At 38.2% G+C, this 19,099-nt stretch overlaps 2 protein-coding genes across 2 annotated transcripts in view; one reads left to right on the top strand and one right to left on the bottom strand.

Annotated features, from left to right (window-relative positions):
* Window positions 1-19,099, top strand: part of LOC146616384 (ephrin type-A receptor 6-like) — a 196,143-nt gene that overhangs the window by 14,814 nt on the left and 162,230 nt on the right. The window lies entirely within an intron of this gene.
* LOC146616385 (uncharacterized) lies at window positions 4,153-9,457 on the bottom strand. Its single transcript, XM_085374505.1, has 9 exons — window positions 9,373-9,457; window positions 9,157-9,291; window positions 8,922-8,999; window positions 8,586-8,740; window positions 8,236-8,372; window positions 8,065-8,158; window positions 7,588-7,920; window positions 7,324-7,509; window positions 4,153-4,452 (listed from the first exon to the last, which is right to left on the bottom strand). Exons 1-9 carry the CDS (start codon window positions 9,452-9,454, stop codon window positions 4,153-4,155), a joined length of 1,500 nt encoding a protein of 499 aa, XP_085230631.1. The 5' UTR covers window positions 9,455-9,457.

A 19,099-nucleotide genomic window follows, 5' to 3' on the forward strand; every position in this document is an offset into this window, starting at 1 on the left:
GTGATGGTTACTGGACCCTGTTCAGGGAGGTCGCTGTGGTCTGCCCTCAGATCCACTAGCCACTGAGCATTGCCGTTATGGGTTGCATCCTTCTCCCATATGCTCTTCCAGTATTGCTCCGTCTCCAGCCTTGGTGGTGCTGTTCTCTTATTGTTCCCTTGCCACTGAGAGTACACCTTTGCTGGTTCTGTGGAGAACAGCTGGTTTATTCTCCTGCCTTCTATCTCTCTGGTGTACCTCCTCAAGCGGCTGGCCAAGGCTGTGAGTCTTTGCTTGGCAGTTTCCAAGGCCTCAGGTATGGACAGCTTGCTGTATTTCTTAGGCACCTTATTTGTCGCACCTTTCTGCAACTCCGTTAGTTGGCTAACCTCCCTCCGTGCTACTTTGATCTTGCCCTCTAGCCTCCTTCTCCATGGAGGGTACTGCCCCTTGTGGCTGTTCAACTTGTAGCCAAGCATCTCACTGATCACTGTTGCCGTATTGTAGATCAGCTTGTTAGTGTCGGTAATCGTGGTTGTAGGTATTGCCCGTAGTGCTGCATTAACATCATCTAGCAGACCTTCTGAGGTACAGTCCAGGATGAGACAAGGAACATCCAAGAATACATTGGGAAGATGGCCCCAACTGACCGAGTGCTCAGTGAATACCTCAGGCAGCAGAAACCCAAGAAAGAGGAGGGAGACGAGGAACCATCATGGAAGGACAGGGCCCTGCACGGTATGTACCACCGGCAGATAGAGGAGGTGGCTGATATCCAGAAATCCTACCAGTGGCTGGACAAAGCTGGACTGAAAGACAGCACAGAGGCACTAATCATGGCAGCACAAGAACAAGCTCTGAGTACAAGATCCATAGAGGCTGGGGTCTATCACACCAGGCAAGACCCCAGGTGCAGGCTGTGTAAAGATGCCCCAGAGACAATCCAGCACATAACAGCAGGGTGCAAGATGCTAGCAGGCAAGGCATACATGGAACGCCATAACCAAGTGGCCGGCATAGTGTACAGGAACATCTGTGCCGAGTATAACCTAGAAGTCCCGAGGTCAAAATGGGAGATGCCCCCAAGGGTGGTGGAGAATGACCGAGCTAAGATCCTGTGGGACTTCCAGATACAGACGGACAAAATGGTGGTGGCTAACCAACCGGACATAGTGGTGGTAGACAAACAGAAGAAGACGGCCGTAGTGATCGATGTAGCGGTTCCGAATGACAGCAATATCAGGAAGAAGGAACACGAGAAGCTGGAGAAATACCAAGGGCTCAGAGAAGAGCTCGAGAGGATGTGGAGGGTGAAGGTAACGGTGGTCCCCGTGGTAATCGGAGCACTAGGTGCGGTGACTCCCAAGCTAGGCGAGTGGCTCCAGCAGATCCCGGGAATAACATCGGAGATCTCTGTCCAGAAGAGCGCAGTCCTGGGAACAGCTAAGATACTGCGCAGGACCCTCAAGCTCCCAGGCCTCTGGTAGAGGACCCGAGCTTGAAGGATAAACCGCCCGCAGGGGCGTGCTGGGTGTTTATATATATATATATATATATATATATATATATATATATATATATATATATATATATATATATATATATATATATATATATGTATGAATCAGTTTTTTTTTTTATCAATAGCCTCTAAACAACTCCTGTAACAAGAGGAAGATGAGTGGCTGTGTAGAGTACACTCCAGGGGCTTGCAAGCATTTTAATGCTGTGGCAATATCATTTTTTACATTTCGCATAACGTCAAAAATTCATGCTGAATTACTTGTCGACACTTTGCATTATATCCAAAAGTGTAAAGATAACTGTTACTGGATTAAAATATTACTGGAAAAAGAAAAACTTTAAAATGTGATGATTCTCAAGCAAGTTTTGTTTTTTGTTTTTTTTGGGGTTTTTTTTCTTATTTCTTAATGGATATATGAGCATCCAGTCGCAACATTTGGATGACATCCTTGCTATATGTAACCCCAGTTATATATACTGTACCTGAATGAGAAGAGATTTAATGTACCTTTAATTGACTCACAGCCACTTCAGCTCCAAATGAGGATAACTACCTCCCTATCTACCCAGGTGCATCTCAGCATGTAACTGACCTCACTCCGTGTCTTTGCTTCACATCTCCTGCCTCGAGCTGTCCTGTTAAATCTTTTTTGCTGGGAGGTATGCTTTTATTTCAAACATACCTTAAAAAATGAAACCTAATTTTAATTCCATATCTTACATCTTATATATGTAAGATATGTGTTTTCCTAAAACAATCAAGCTTCAAATGAAAATTATTGCCTTGGAATCAAATGCAAAATGTGACCTATATATAGAAATCTTTACAGCACACATATACTTTTTAACACTTCTTGTTGTCATTAGGTGCAGTAGGTTTCTCAGCAGTACTGGGCTACCAAATCCTTACTATGGACAGATTTGTGTCTGATTATCACAGTTGTCTGGGAATACTTTTAATTAAAATGAAGATTACAGGGAAAGTGTGCAACACTTCAGTTAATTAATTGTGGTTGGTTCTTTCAGTCCCTAGCTGTCATTTCCCTACAGGGTCACATTCAAGGTGTCTACAACACTCTGGAAATCTATGAACAGATGTTTACCAACCGCATACATGATCATACGTGTTGGTCAGGTTCAGTTTTCAGTGCCAAGGTGTCCTTTAATCATTTTATCCTTACTCTGCTTCGAAAGTTAATAGACCTGTTTCAGCTGGCCCATAATGGGAAACCATCTAAGGAGGACTGTTGTTATGTTTTTTAATGGCTTGAACGTGGAAATATCCTCAGAATTAAAAACACATTCACCCTTAAAGATTTCACTCAGAGTTGTGCATACTGAGCGGAAATTGATCTACGCCATGTCTTTCAAGGACTTTGACTCTGAAATGTTTTTTTCTCCAGTTAAAGTTCATACATAAACTAGTGTTTGTTTGGGGGTTTTTTTTTCTTTTTTTTGGGGGGGGGGTATGTTTTGAAATGCTCTATATTGATGAAAAACAGGGCATCAGAAGGGGAAAATGGAAGAGACAGAAGAAGGAAAGAGGATTGATTTGGCATCTGTCCATTCTGAATATTGTAGCTGTATGCAGACACAGTGCTGAAAAATGCACGAGTCATTTCCCAGCGTTGGGGGGTGGGCGGGGGGGTGACCGTGTCGGGGGATCGTTGTAGCAGTTATTGCAGCAGCTAATTTATTAAATTACATAAAAGAGCTTTAAGGGATTAAGAATGCCTAATGTTACCTTTTGTTTTCACACGTTGACATTGTAATGCTAACTGAGAAAAGGCAGGTTTCAATACAGAGACTGATAGTTGTCCATTATGCAGGGAGAGCGTAATCCTATTTTTATCTATTGTCAGAGATCCCAAGCAGCCAATAACTCATATCTACTGGGGGCGTATAAACAGTGTTATGTAAGTGGGGAGTACAATGGCGGCACATTGGTTTACTGCTGCTGGAACACTGCTCAGTCAAATATTAGACTGTGCAACCTCAATACCTCACAGGCGTAAGGCTCAGAACAGCACATTTGTCTCGCGTGTCTGTGTGCACACTGTGTGTGTACACAGCAAATTCTGGTCTTTGGAATAAACTCTCTGGGAGTTCAGATTAACTACATTTGAGTGTACATGCGTGACCATCGAATAAACTCTAGTGCAGAGTTAGAGTAACTCTTTTCTGGGAGTTGATTTTTCAACTCTTTATAGGAGTTAAAACTAAACTCTCATGGAGTAAAATTTCTACTACCATAAAGAGTAAAATGTAACTCATAACTAGAGTTCATTTTGATATTAACTCTTTTATAGTGTTACTCATCAAATGAAAAAAGGTTTTAGGTGACAATTACTACAAAAACACCATACTGATTATTATGAATGTATGAATTTTATTTATCAAAAGTATCATATTCAAAATTCAATGGACTAACATACATTCTGTGTAACAGCACTATAATAGTGTAACATTCGACATTAAAACAGCAACAATTATGGCAGCCAAACAGTTGAGACATTGTGTGGTCAGATAGGCCTAACATTGGGAAAAAAAACTGAATTAAAGAAAAAAAAAAGACTACAGAATAAGCACTTATTGTAATGCAGTGTTAACATGAAAAAGACTCTATAAGGTCTCCATTAAGCCAACAAATTAAATAATGCAACTGTCTGACACGACATACAATTGTGAATCACACCCATATGACATTTGGCCATCAAAACTTTTGAAATGTCTTAACTTCTCCCTTTCTAGGACCAGTATCTTCTTAGGAATGGTTTCATTTACCTGATAAGCATGAAAATGATCATGGAAACACGTTTCATGCTCAACCATAACAAAAACAGCTTTACCATCATGCAAAATGATCGAAGTTATCTTGCTGAAAACCGGCATGTTTTCATAAGTGCCTGTGCAAACAAAAAGCCCAACACGATATTCAACTCCACTACACTTTACCCAGTTTGTGAGTTTGACAGTGTTCTGTAAATCAACATGAAGATATGGAGATATAATTTCTGAGTATTCTTGTGTTTCAAGTGAACGCATTTTAACTGGACCAGACTCAACTGCTTTTAAACTCATACATTCCCAATGATAAGCTAATGCAAACTGATGTTTCCTTGCAAGTGATACAGTCAAATTCTTAAAGTTCTTAACACAGTCTTTGAAAAATTTGTGTTTGGCTTCAAATCTCATGGTCCAGATATGAATGAGAGGACCAATCTTTCGAATGCACCTTGGATAGTGGACCATGAAATGATGTTTTGGAATTAAGTTGTTTGATGGGTATAGTTCCTTAAAGAGTCTATGGTGTTCAATAATCAGGTGCTTTAAATACACAGTCATTCCTTCAGTGATAGAGTATGAGAAAACTATGTTTAGAATGTGCAACAACAAAAGCAACAAATGCCAGTGCAAATCATCCTCTGGTACCAGGTCACCAAATATCAAAGGTATGTTTGTGATCAAACAAAGTGTTTGTGATGCATTTAAACCTATTCCATGCCCTGCACGATCCAGGTTAATATTCGTTGGTTTATTTTTCTTTTCCATATAGCCGTAATTAAAAGCATATATCCTATTTAACAAGCTATCTTTAGAGATGAAGTATTCGATTAAATATTGAAATAGCAACTTGACTTCATATTGACCAACCCCTTCCAAAATATCATGCATGATGTCAACGGCATAATTTTCCGCAATATTGAAATATTTTAATGAATTAAGTATGCTCTTTCTTTTTATGCCGAATGAAGATGTTAATGTTGGATCATCTACCAAATTATTATAATGTTGGTTATTCAGAATTGGTGATCTAAGAGTTAAACATGGGTCGTCCTCTGAGAAAACTAATTGAGCTGAAGACTGATCAATTAAGCAAAATCTACAAAAATAATTAGCTCTAAACGATTCCAAAAACCCAAGAATGCTATGCATCCCCAAGTTATCACCTGTAATTTGTGCCAGAGTACCAAATACAGGAAATTTAGCAAATGGAACAGCAATCCCACTCGTCTCTAATATTTTCAGGTCCTTTACTAGGGGCTTCAGGATTTCATCAATTCCATATTTTTTTGCGTCTTGTGCATGAAATAATGATACCAGATGAATGTTCATTAAAGCCGAATTCAGACTGGGAAGAAGATTTCTAAGGATGAAGTAAAGGCAGCCAACTTTGTGTATACCCTTTTTTGAACCTAAAGGATTTGCACACTCAAATTCGTCATAGTACAATTGGACTTGGATAGCAAACTTGCTACCTGAAAACAAAGGATGACTTTTGAAGTAGCTTCCATCACAGAAGTCCTGATATGTGTCAGACTGGGTGCATATTTGCATCATCTCACAAATACTTTCATTCTTAAAAATGAACTGGAGTGTTTTCAATATGGGGATATATATGAATTTGTCATTTACTGGGACTTGCTCATAGGTTCTAGTTTTGCTACATCGTCTAGTATCGTATCTTACTCCTAGGTGCAATTCAACTGGCTGTACCATTTCCCACTTATCTCTAAAATATTTATTACATTTGCTTTCAGAATTCAAGTGACTAAACGGATTGTCCAAATTTTTAAATAAATCTGCAATGGCTGATCTGGAGGGACTGTCATTCGGTAATAGGGTCAATAATTGTTCCTGAATATTAGATTGCCAATCTCCCACAAATTCCTCTAAGTTCTGAACTGTAGAAAGAACTACAGTATTTGGTACACCACTTCCTAAAAGTCTGGCAATAATGGAGGCAGACATGTCCTTGCTCTGATTTGAGAATGAAGGGCCTGCTTCAGAATTTTGGCACTGAGATGATGTGGATGGTGTTTCATCATTTAAGCACTGAGAACTACTAAACTGTTGGGTATCATGGTCAGAAGGGGTCTCATGAGGAACACATGTGCTAACAGTAGCATGTATCTTATTCAGATGTCTTCTAAATCCAGAATAACTTGAGAATTGTAAACAACATCCTATCTGACCACATTTTAGTTTCAAATTTTTGCCAGGATACATTCCATGAACTAGTTTTAAATGTCTGAACAAAAGTAAAGCTGTACTAAAGGATAAAGCACAGAGAAAGCAGGTCAGCATTTGCTCGCAACTCTTTGACTCTTGGACTTTCCACTGTTGTACCTACATCAATATTGTACACAGTGGTCTGCAAAAATGTGTACAGGCTGGACAGAGCGTCTTCATATTTCACACTGAAAACAAAGTGGCACTTGAACAGCTCATCAGATGCACCCAGTGATGTGCCTGACTGACATGGAAGAAGCTTTCGATCCAAGACTATGTAGAAGCTGAAAACCTGTGCTTTTGAAGTCCCTGTGGCCAGGAGATATGGCTGAGGGTTTCCTTCATTGTTCATGAGGTGATCCTCAAGGCTCTGGCAAGACTGAAACACAATAAAAAGCATCACTTTATAAACCCTTAGGTTAAGAAAAAGTGTTCCATGAACCACAGTATCTGGAACTAGATCACATTATCTTGACAAACCTTGTGAAATTTAACCAGATGATCTATTGCCTCTCCAACACTCATCTTCTTTGGCCGTTTCCTTCCAGCTGGTTGTGGCGTGAGAAGGTGCAGCAGAACAAGAAGAGAAGCCATGTCGCTGTCCCACTCTGCAGACAGTGTTAAGGAGTTAAATACTAATGCTGGAAAGGGGAGACAGAACTGAACTTCACTAACATATAAAAACTGGTTGAGGGTATGAGCAGAAAATAAGTGATCCATACACACATTATGCACACTGCTGCTTTTTTGATAACTTTTAAAAATGAAAACTAAAATTACTACACTAATAAAGTGTTACTTTAGGACACTACCTGGCTCATCAGCATCATCCATTTCTTCGTTCAAAGCAGATTTCAGCAATCTTTTCAGAAGACAAGTCTCTTTAAGGTCTCTGGCTTCCCTGGCAACCTTGTCTTTAAAACCGGTGTTCCATTTTTCCAGGAACCTGGAAGCAGTCTCTACTCCAAACATCATTGCAAAGTCCTGCAAAATCTAACAAAGGAGAAGTATGTCCATTAAAATCAATTTTTTTAAGTCAAGTATTTTTCAGATCCCCATTTGTTTACCTACCAGTCCTTTAGTGTCCAAAAACCGAGGAAACATCTGAAGAATGTTTGCTGATTCTTGTGGGTCATGGAGTATCTGCTGACGATAGTAGAATGTCTCTCTCATCTTCTGGAAGACTATATCTTGGTCAGTGGTGTGATGAAGAAGAGACATGGCTTCCATACATTGATCTCTTGTTTGCTGGTCATTAGTGAAACCAAACTTCCTTCGTGATGTGGGCCCTCCTTTCAGTTCCACTCTGTTCTGTGATGCAGTGGGGGGTTTGGATTGACGTTGCACAGTCTTGATACGCCATTCAAGAAAACCTTTATTGCTCTGAATGTCATAGAAATGCTCCTACAGAAAGAAAGAAATTGCATACATTGTAGAGTGTGTATATATATTTATATATATGTGTAGGGAGAGAGACAGAGAGAGAGAGAGAGAGAGAGAGAGAGAGAGCAAGTCTTATTACACACTACAGTTACAGAGCAAACTCACATATCCCTTTTTGGAGTAAGGATCCTTCAAAGATGGGAAGAGTGACACGATTCCAAGTGCATGAAACTCCTTCGTTGCTTTACTTATAGTTCTCCTGCAAAAGCAGAAGTGTTTTTTGATAAGATCCTTGCCAGTTTTAAAAATGAATAGAATAAACATCATTCCTCTTACCCTTCCTTTTCACGCATATGAGCTACAATGATGTTCACCATTAATCGCCTGGTGGAATCTTTCAAACTCCCAGTTTTTTCATACTCATGGATGACAGTCACCCCTGCTGGTTTGGAAGTCAGAATCTGCTCCACTGTCTAAACACATTTGATACAAAGAACAAAAAAATTGACAAAAAATAAGACTATTTTAACCCAAAAAACGATTTCAATCTGTGGATTATACATATGAACTACATGAAATACTGTATCAAATTATTTTTCTCTAATCTGTTTTATCTTCGTGTTTAAGCTTTTTCAAGTAATGACAACTAAAGAGTCAAATACAAGTCTATTAAGTACTGTATCTACATTTCTTGCATGTATGCTGTCCAATAGAGGCTGAACCATTTGAAGTCCGGCATCGCTTGTGTCACTGCTCTGACTGCTGGTGGTTGAGACAGACAATGTATCTGTTCGACTTGGAGAGGAGGGCTCTTCCACATGTTGCTTCAGGACAGTCAAATCTAAGGGTGACAAACAAAAATATTACAATATAAGGCATATACAATCAAAAATCAACCACAACAAAGCTACCATTCACGCACATAGAGCCAGTAAATTGTATGCTTTGATTAAATTATACTTTCTCCCAGGAGAACAGATGGTTATTTTGTATTTTATTATGGTAATATACAATTTACATACCACAAGGTGTGAGTGTCACATAGTGTGTTAGGTCTGAGCAGTCACGCAGCTTCTTGGATGATTCTGTTTCCAGGATGTCTGAAATGCATGTGATAAATCCAACTTACTGTTGAGCCATGAAAACAGCATTTTGTGATTGTTACCACAGGATATTAGACAAATTAAAAAAGGTTTATTTAAGAGTAACTGTAGAAATCAAATCCCACAAAATCTATCAGAGCATATATTTACTTACCTTCAGCTGTATAGATGACAAAACACACCTCTTTGACTCCTGCAAGTTCAGGAAAGACATCCTCATCCACCTCTATACCCTGCTCATCTGTGACTTTCAGTGCTGCATTTTCTGGTATGAGAAACTTCTGCTGCACTGAAGTAAAATCATCACTTAGTTAATAACAACATTATCATTTCCTCTTTAATGACTTAGTACAAACCATGTATAACTTACCTGCACTCATAAAATCTGTGAAGCTGACTTCTTCCAATTTGACATATTTCTTTGTCTCTCTGTGTTTTACTTTTATCAACATCTTGGCCACCTACGGAAAAAAACCTTTACTAATATGAAACATAACATGTGGAAGAAGAAGAGGCTGTTTATAATAACTTTATGTGAACTGTGTATAACGTAATCCATAAACACTTTCTAACATTGAGCTAGCCTGTCCACACTAGCTTAAAATCTATTTAGCTAGGCTAGGTTTAGCAGACAATGTGACTGCATGTTTGCCGTGTCCTTGTCTTTTCAGGTCTGGCGACAGGGTTGTGTGCATATCTGTGAAGCAGGACTAACTAACTTATGTTAATGGTACCTTGATATCTCATCAATGCAGGCTGCACCTCTCTTTGGTTAAATACGGCCATTACCATGAGTCTAAACATAATATTACTGTAGTTAGCTAACGTTAAATGAAACATTAGTGTTAAAAAAAAGAAATACAAATGAACGTTTTCATTGACAACGTGAAATGTGTATCTTCAAATACAGTAAGATAAGTCAGTTAGCTAACTTTTGACTAATGTTAGCCTAGCTGCTATCAACGAATCAGTGTAACATGCAGAAAACACGTGTAGTGCTAGTTAGTTAACTTTATATTTTACTTATGCATCCATGTAACTGAATATATATATAAATAACATCACTACACTCACAGAAAATTCCAAAATAAATAAAGTATTTTTACCTCCTACATGTCGGAGTCCAAGAGACAAGCACAGATAGGCGCGGTAACGGTCGACAGACAAACAACACCAGCAATGTGTTGAATTAGACTCCTTAGCACCCAGTGAATGAACACCTAAATATTACACCGCTTTAGAGTACTCCCCAACACTGACTGTAGTATAAGGTGAAAAATAAACTCCCGGAATGTAACTCTTGTGCACTTTTATGCCTAACTCCAGAATTTTTAACTCCAGAGATTTGCTGTGTATTTGTAATGTTTCGGGCACATAAATCAGTTTTCAAAGTCTCTTTTTGTAATAGGAACAAACAGTTCCCAATATGATCAATCATTGGCTTTTACAGTAGGCTGACAGATTAGCCTAAGCTTAGGATACGTTTAGCCTTAGTCAAGTAGTGGTTACAGTGTTGGCTAGATTAGTTTCCACGAAATTCATTTGTATCAGTGCAGAGTCCTCCAGAGTGATGGAAAGTCTGTCGGCATTGTAGCAAAAGCATAATTTTAGATTTTCATTTCTTTACATCTATTTGCTAACCCTCGTGGTAGTATACTGGACAGAAGCCCACATTACTGTTCTGAGATAGCATTGCTTTTTTCAATACATATTGATTCTTAATACATTTAGAAAACATTCATCATTCACTTTCTGTAGGATACCGACTGTTACTTTTTACTGTTTAAGCTTTCTCATCACTCTGACGTCACCTTAACAAACCCACAAGGACCATAAGGGCGTACTTTCATATTTGTTGTATTTTTCTTTTAAAACTGTTCTTGCTACTGCACGTTTAAAAACTTTTAATTGCACAACACATCCACTGCCATATATGTGTCGTGACTGTTGCAATCAGTTTTGTGGGTGCTGCAAATGATTAGAAAATAGAAATAGAAGTAGAAGTAGAAATAGAAAGCTTTTTGGCCCTAGCAAGTCAGCATGCGAAATTAGGAATAACAGCAGACATCTCCATCAAGGCTCAAATGAAATGTGCTCGTTGTTGGTCTCAATTAGCTTCATTTGGTCTTCCAGCTTTGGTGAAAGTTTTGAAAAAACTAAATATGGGGCTTGCACGACAGGGTATCAGGAAGAAACAGAGCTGAAAAGAGAGTGAAATCACAGAGGCACAGAGGGTTAGTTGGCCATGTTGGATAGAATGAATAAAATGACTAACACATTAAACGCATTAAAATGCTTACGGACTCATGAAAGCATTTGTACATCATATCAAGCCGCTTTACTTTCCCCCAGTCCTAATCCTTAATCTCTTTATCGCAATATTTAACCACAGTAATTGATTGCAACTACGTGACCTGAGGCTTATCTCAAAGCACTTTTTCCATCCCTAATACTATTAGCCTTGAGAGTGAGACTGAATAACAGAGAGAAGAAGACAGAAGAAAATCTGTATGTCAGTGTCCTTCATAGCTCAGATAAACTTCTCTAAGGCGTGCTGCTGAGTGATGGCCGGCAGCTCTGCAAGGAAAAAAAGGAAATAATCCTGAACCACTCCACTTCTCCCCACGGAGGCTCTAATATAAAAAAGGTATGATGATTTAGCACACCAGTATTCATCTCAGGGACCTCTGCCATAACCGGGCTTAAGCAGTGCTGGGGGATTCCTTAATTGGCTTGTTTCTTGTCAGGGACACACTGAGGCCAATATCTAATGCGCTCCCACTCGGCATCTCGCTGACAACGGAACATATCCTGACAGGTTTTTGGGCTAACCCTCACCGTGTGAGGAATACAGCGAAGCTGAGTTAGAGAAAGAGAAAGAGTAGGAGGTACAGGATAGATGCAAATAGAGAGAGGGGAAAATTGAGGGAGGGAAGAGTGAGGAGATTATTAGTGCCTGGCTGAATGCAGGAGCTGAATACATAAATACAGGAAATACTAGCAACCAAGGAGAGAAAATAGAATATCTGGTTTCTGTAAGACAGCCGGAGTTTAGACAGATAGACTTATCTATCTGTGAAAAGCTCTGGAAATTTTCTCACATGCAATAGGTCAATAGTTCAGTCTAAGTTAAGCCTACAGTGAAGTTTCTATAAAAACAGCAGTCGTACCATGAAGGCAACTGGGTCGCTATTTGACATTGGCACAACCATGTCTTTGAGGTTAAAGTCCATATTCCATAAAAATGTGTGTTCAGAAGGTAAGGTGAGGCATCACAACCTGAGTTAACTAGACCTTCATTCTTCATTCATAAGTCTACGCTCAGTGTTGTATTCCTGTAATATGTAAGAAGTGTACCTGTGTGTTGGTTAAGTAAACGTCAGTGCCCAAAACAAAGTAATTCTTTACCTCCAATAGACAGTTTTCAGAAAAAAACAAGTAAATCTGAATTCTGATATTGATTTTTTTTAATAATAGTTCTGATATGATTTGAGCACAGAAACTAGTTTTGATCTTGCCAGAAAAATGGGAAATAGTTGCAGCAATTTATTGGAACATGTGCAAACATACTTGGAACTTCACTATTAAAGGCAAAAATAAAGCTTCAAAGTGTATATTTGGTTGAACACCTTTATTCTTCAGCACTGCCTGAACTTTCTTAGGTAAGCTTTCGTGTATTGTCTTCAGGAATTATTCTCTTTTTTCTAACTAGGTATGCTTTTACTGCACTGGCATGTGATCATTCTCTGCTGATGTTACCAATCAGATGCTTTCCAAATGGTAATGCATGATAGATAAACACATACTCACTGCTGTACCTCTCACCTGATCTCCGCTGTACATACTGACCAGAATTTGAACCAGAAACTTCAAATCTGGATTTATCACTCCATAAGACCTGTTGGATTTGAGTTTCAGTCCACCTCTTGCATAATTAGGCATGCTTCAGTCTTTTTTCCATTTCCCTTCCCTAAGAATGGCTCCGTGGCAGCCAGCCTTCCACTGAGACCATTTCTAGCTCAGCTGAAACACTAGATGCATCTTTCAGGTCTAAAGGACATGATTTTCTGATACTGTTCACCTGCTGTAGACAGATTTTTTTAGATTTGTAGATTTTTTCACCTACTCACCAGAAGGTTGGTGGTTCAATCCCAGGCTCCTCCATTCCAGTGGGGTATGATTGGGTGAATGCACAAGTTGTATAAAGCGCTTTGAGGGCTCAGTGAGAGTAGAAGAGTGCTATATAAGAACCAGTCCATTTACCATTCATGTCTTTTGTCCTTCACTTCTCTAGTTATCTTACTTTTTTTAAGACATACTACACACCATGCAAAGATCTGATGATGTCCAGGTGTAAGGACTGCAAAAGAATGAAAAGTACCTTTAGAAATCCTGAAGAACAATTGTTCAAAAAAGTCTAGTTTTGTGGAAGCAAAATATCAAGAAATGTGGGTGTGTGTTTTTTTTACTCAGTATTGTACTTTGGCAGCAGTACTTTTTAATTGAGCCTAAACCTAAAAGTAATCAAAACAACTTTTACTTCTTTGTTTCTCAGAGTGTTTTTCTCATATTATTCTTATTGTCTTCCTCTGTGGTTGTCTTCCACTCATCGTTTTTTCCTGCCTTTCATAACTGCACTAATCCTATACCATTATCTTTGCTGTATCTTGATGGCAGTCTATTGAAAGGCCAAGTGTGCCAGCTAAATTTTAGTGTAAGGTGAGCTGGCAGAAAACTCCAGCTCTAAATGCAAAGCCAAATGCAGACACAGAGACAGAGAACTAGAAGAAGCTGGTGAGACAGGCAACAAGAGGTTAAGCTGGGAATCCATTAATGTTTCATAGCTAGATAGACAAGCAACATCACTGTAAGACTGGCTGTTATAGCAGTATTCAAGCAGCCAATTGTATATTGACTTCTTGGTAAGATGCCTATAATGGGGGGACCTGCTGACACACACATACTCAGGAACATGTATACCCAAGAGTTGCATATTGACAGTTTTCTTTTTCATTATTCTTCCACGCACGCACACTGCAAACTTGCATGCACATAAAAATAGAAAAGACTACCTATCCAAGTTACTAACAGGTTACACACCTGCACACACACACACATATTTGCATACACAAATGGATAGATTCTTTATGTGTACACCAAAAGAACAGTGTGGTGGCCCAGTTAGACAAAACCTGCCCAAGGTCACGGTGCTTTATCTCTAGTAGGCTGTTTATCCCTGTCTGTTTCACTTCACTTGCATCAGAAAATATATTACAGTGACAATGACGCATTTCTGCAGAATTCCAAACCTAAAACCTCAGCTCTGCTGTTCTCTGGCACCGAGTATGCTGCACTCCCAGCTGGCTGATCAGAGCCTTAAAAAGACATTACAGTTTGGTCACACTATCCAAAAAGTCTGTTAACATCAGCAAGAAGAGGTAATAATCCAGGATTTTTATTAGAGTGGTTAATGTTGGTCAGATAATAGTGCTTGTTACAGTTTTGCGATTGAGATTAAGGTGTCATGGATTTGCAGATGTTTTCATTGTATCATTTATGTTGTGCTTAAGTTATTACAACTTCAATTCAAAAAAAGTTTGAACAGCTCATCAGCAGTTCTGGGTTGCTTTGCCATATTTTTCATTGTATGATTTAATGATATAGACAGGTCAAATGAATGAAGATATAGACAGGTTTAGGAGCAACAAGCAAGTCATATATAGTTATATAGACAACATCCTTTAAGGGAAAGAATTGTTTCGCCAAGCCAGTATCAAACCACTATTTACATGTATAACAATGGCATGGCTCATGGCAAAATGCTATGGGTAATAAATGTTGCATACTTGCAGTCCAAAAGAGTCATCTATTGAAAACATTTGTCTCATTTTTAAACATTTTTCACATTTAATGTAGTTATTCATTAAATGTGATTCTGATCAGATGTTTTTTTTTATCCCAGAGGAAATTACATGGTCACAGTTGCACAGTTACTAGCGCACGCAAGCTAAAGTACCAATATTAGATAATACAATATCATACAAAATAGCTCTTCCTCTAATATATAACTATCCCTGATATATTGCACAAATACAAACACAAATTGGACAAACAGTATATACTTAAGTGTACTGCAAATGATTTTCTGCTAGCCTGATGAAAATTCCACTTTTTAAGATACTAACAGAAAATGTTAAAATGTCTTTCGGAAAGCGTTCTTACTTTAGGAAGAGTGCCTGGCTCTCTCTATCAACTGTTGAACATCTTTCTTTGTCTCCCAGATTATGTGTGGTTGATTGAAACAGGATTTTTCTTTGGGGTTGTCTATATAGTCTTGTAATAGCTTTGTGCCTAGCAGAGCAATCGCAGTGCTCCATCAAGCTCTGACACATCCATTTGTCACACTCTCTGTGGTCAGATAGAAAACCAAGGGAAGAAGCACACATACACATTGATAAGCACACACGCAAAATGAGATATAATGCCAAGCATTGTGTCCTAGTGTAAAGTACATATAGCATTATCATATTATGACACTACTGAAGAAAATGCATCTCACCCTGTGTTGTTTGGACACAGGCATGCCATGAACCACTGAATGAGTCACTGAAGAAAATCCAACCTGACACGTTCAAATGGAAACGAAAATGTTACAAACCGAGACTGACCAACACAATGTTGACATTTTACACCCTGACCAAAGTAGCCACTCAAGTGACAAGCTAAACCAGCAGATGCATTATCTGTGGTAGAACAACAATATTGCTTTGCTGATTGGGTCATTTGTAGTTGTCACACATTTACACATAACACTCAATGAAAATGCTTCTTCCTCTTTAAATTCAAATTCAAATTCAAATTTTATTTGTCACGTACACAGTCATACACAGTGCGATATGTAGTGAAATGCTTGGACAACTGCTCGTGACCTAAAGAAAACAAAAAAGGAAAGGCTATGAATAAGATAGGAAATAAATATGAAAAATTAAAAAGGGTAAATTTAACTAGGAAGGAATAAAATATAAATTAAGGTTAAAAATGAAATAACTGTACAACACAAATTAGAATGAAGGGTAAATTTAACTGGGAAGAATAAGATAAAATATATAAATTAAAGTTGAAAATAAAATAACTGTACAACAAAATACACAATACACAATATAGAACTATATAAGAATGTATGAAGAAATCTAAATATAAATAAATATATACACAATAACAGCAGCTGTACAAGTATTAACTGGAAATGAAGAATATAGTGACCAGTGTTGTGCAAAACCAATGTCCAGAAAGTCCAGTGTGTGTGTAAGAACCATATGTGTGGGTCAGTACTGTGTGGTGGTGTGATTGAGAGACCGTATCGCCTGCGGGAAGAAGCTCCTCCTCAGTCTCTCTGTGTTGGTCTTCAGGGAGCGGAATCGCTTTCCTGACCTCAACAGAGAGAACAAATCACACTCCTACTATTACTGCATAGTGATTCTTTTATAATTTGCGATCAAAAAGTTCCGAAACTGTTCATAGACCGTTGCACACAAATGGCATGTAGCATGTTTGTGGTTGTGCAACAGGTACAAGTACTGTTTGACCTTGAAAAATCAAGATTAAGATTTATGCTACTTTCGTGTGGCACATTTGCAATTTCACAGTGATTTAACACTCAGTCAGTGTCTGCAAGGACCTCCATCAATTGGCCTGGGGTAACCCAACCTTTGAGTTAACAGTGGGCACGGAGTCATCGCTTGCTATGAGAACATATAGTAGTCTGTGTGGTATTAGACCTCAAAGCGTTCAAGGTCAAAAAGACATCAGAAAAGTATAACAAAAAGAATAAAAGAAGAAGATGATGAAAAACAGGAAAAAGAAGAAAAAGAGAAAGAAGAGGAATCAATGTCTTGCACTGTTTCCAAGGTGCCAGACTTTCGTGTATTTTTTCAAAGTGGTCTGGAGCAATAATTCTCCAGGCTTTTTGAAGGTCTGTCAATGTTTTATTAACCAACCAAAGAAATGGTTCTGTTGTTTGTTAAGCCACTTAACATTCAAGCATGACTCATTCACACATCAAAAGCCAATAACTCCGGTGATGAATTAATGTTGCGTCTAACCAGTATTGTGTTGAAACAAAATTTAAACATTCTTTTGGGTTCAAATCATGATCAGTATCTTAGGAGATGATTTGAGAGAAAAGGTAAAACACTGTCTACAACCATCTGTAAAACATGATTTAGGCTCTGTTATGATTTATGGCTGCATTTCCGGCAGTTTTGTTGGAGATATTGTCAAAATTGATGGAATTATGAATGTAGAAAAGTAAAGTGAGATTTTGATCTTTGCAATAACATCCGAAAAGCTTCTGGTTGGCAATGGCTTCATTTTTCAAGATGACAGTGATCTTAAACGCGCTCTTACTCCCAATGGAGTAAAAACATAACTAGAATAGAGCACTATAAGTCATGGACTGGCATCCTCAGAGGGCAGACTTCAACATCTTGACAGAGAATGGAGCAAAAGGCAGCCAACATCCAAAGAAAGTTCAGGATTGTCCTTCAGGAAGCCTGGAAACTATGTAAATACATTAGAAGAAAGCTTGTCTAAGAGAGTTCAAGTTGTGTTGGAAAGTAAAGGTGACCATATCAAATATTGACTTTCAAGCTTGTTAAAATGACATAACCTCTGTTTTTGTGAATTTTGATTTATGTTTGTAAATATTTCACTTTCACCTATTTCTCATTTTTTCTAGCCAAATATACAGTTTTGAAAAGGGTTGCTCAAAATGTCTGTACTGTCTGCAGAATTGTGGACATGAGGAAAGCATACATACATTGCTGAAAATGTCAACCAGAGAGACCTTAAGGATGCTGATTTCACAGTAAAAAATTTCATATATAATAAGATATGTTTGATTTCATATAGATAACAGATTTGTTTTGCATATTTTCCAGAATCACATATATACAGAGACCCCTAGTGACATAAATGGAGAAGTATTGGGTGTTTATGGTGATACTACTGCAAATACATGGGTCTGGAAATAAAGTCTACAAATGAATTTACTAAAGAGTTCTATTTGAAAGATGAGCTGTGACACTGTTTCACACACAAAAAGCTTTGTTCACTTTTGTAGTAAAGTTTGTTTATTGGTAATTTGCAACAGACTGGTTGTGCTTGGTGACCTTCTAAGGTCAAAGGAAAAGCTCTGGATTGTTTTGTATTTACAACATACAGAGAAAGGTAATACCTTCATAAAATGAGCTTTTTTAAATTTCTTTTTCTCTTAACATTATTTTGGTATGGATGTACACGAGTTCTTTTGCTTCTTTTGTTGGTAGAAGTCCTGGGGCACACAAGTGCAGAACAAAACCACTTCTCTTTCTCCATCTGTATCATTTTAAAGTAAATTTTCGATAATGGCACAATCCCTAAATCCAATATTTTTGTCTCCAAAACATCACACGCAAACATAAACTAAGCAAAGCATCTAAATAAAAAGTGAATCACTGTCAAAAACTGCATGTAATTGTTCTTTAGCATTATTGAACTGATGTTACCAAAGCTATTAGAATCAATAAAACGGCCTGAATGATCCTATAATGTAGAGTGTATACAGATAACCAAACTGATATGGCTGTTACTCCTAAAAATTGCATGAATTTCTAACTTAATAAGTTAGCTCTCCAGGCAGTTTTGAAGCAGAAAACGTTATGCAATAATTCAAAAGTTTGCAGATTGTTCAGTTTTCTCTTTCATTAACTGAGTTAGAGCTGTAATGGAAGAAAGATGAGGTCACTTGGTAAAGATTCAACCCCTGGAGCTCCAGAGTTTGTCCATTCTTCTCTTTTAGAAACACAGAAAGATAAGTGAGAGCGAGAAACATCTTGTGTTCTTCTCATCTCTCTGGTCTAACTTCAATCTAGATGTTCGATTGTGCATGAGGAGGTTGATGGGGGTCGTTTGGGGTCAGAGGATGGTTCCTGTTAGAGGGATATGGTTTCATTGTAGATGGATGTTTAGGCTGGCAAGCGCTCTAAAATGCACTTAACATTTTATACAAATTCTAAAGGTTGCTGAAAGCCATACCCCACCACTTGCTTTCTCTGTGT

Source organism: Diplotaxodon limnothrissa, linkage group LG16 (genome assembly GCF_057381915.1).
Source record: "Diplotaxodon limnothrissa isolate DT_005_m linkage group LG16, D_limnothrissa_male_GT1.1, whole genome shotgun sequence".
NCBI classification, from domain to species: Eukaryota; Metazoa; Chordata; class Actinopteri; order Cichliformes; family Cichlidae; genus Diplotaxodon; species Diplotaxodon limnothrissa.

What these genes read in the sequence shown, in the direction of transcription:
- LOC146616385 (XM_085374505.1), bottom strand. Translation starts at nt 9,454, where the DNA reads ATGTTGATAAAAGTAAAACACAGAGAGACAAAGAAATATGTCAAATTG. An exon ending in TGTCATCTATACAGCTGAAG is followed by an intron (nt 9,000 to 9,156) that starts GTAAGTAAATAT and finishes CATGCATTTCAG; the next exon opens with ACATCCTGGAAACAGAATCA. An exon ending in ATGCTGATGAGCCAGGTAGT is followed by an intron (nt 4,453 to 7,323) that starts GTCCTAAAGTAA and finishes AACTGGGTAAAG; the next exon opens with TGTAGTGGAGTTGAATATCG.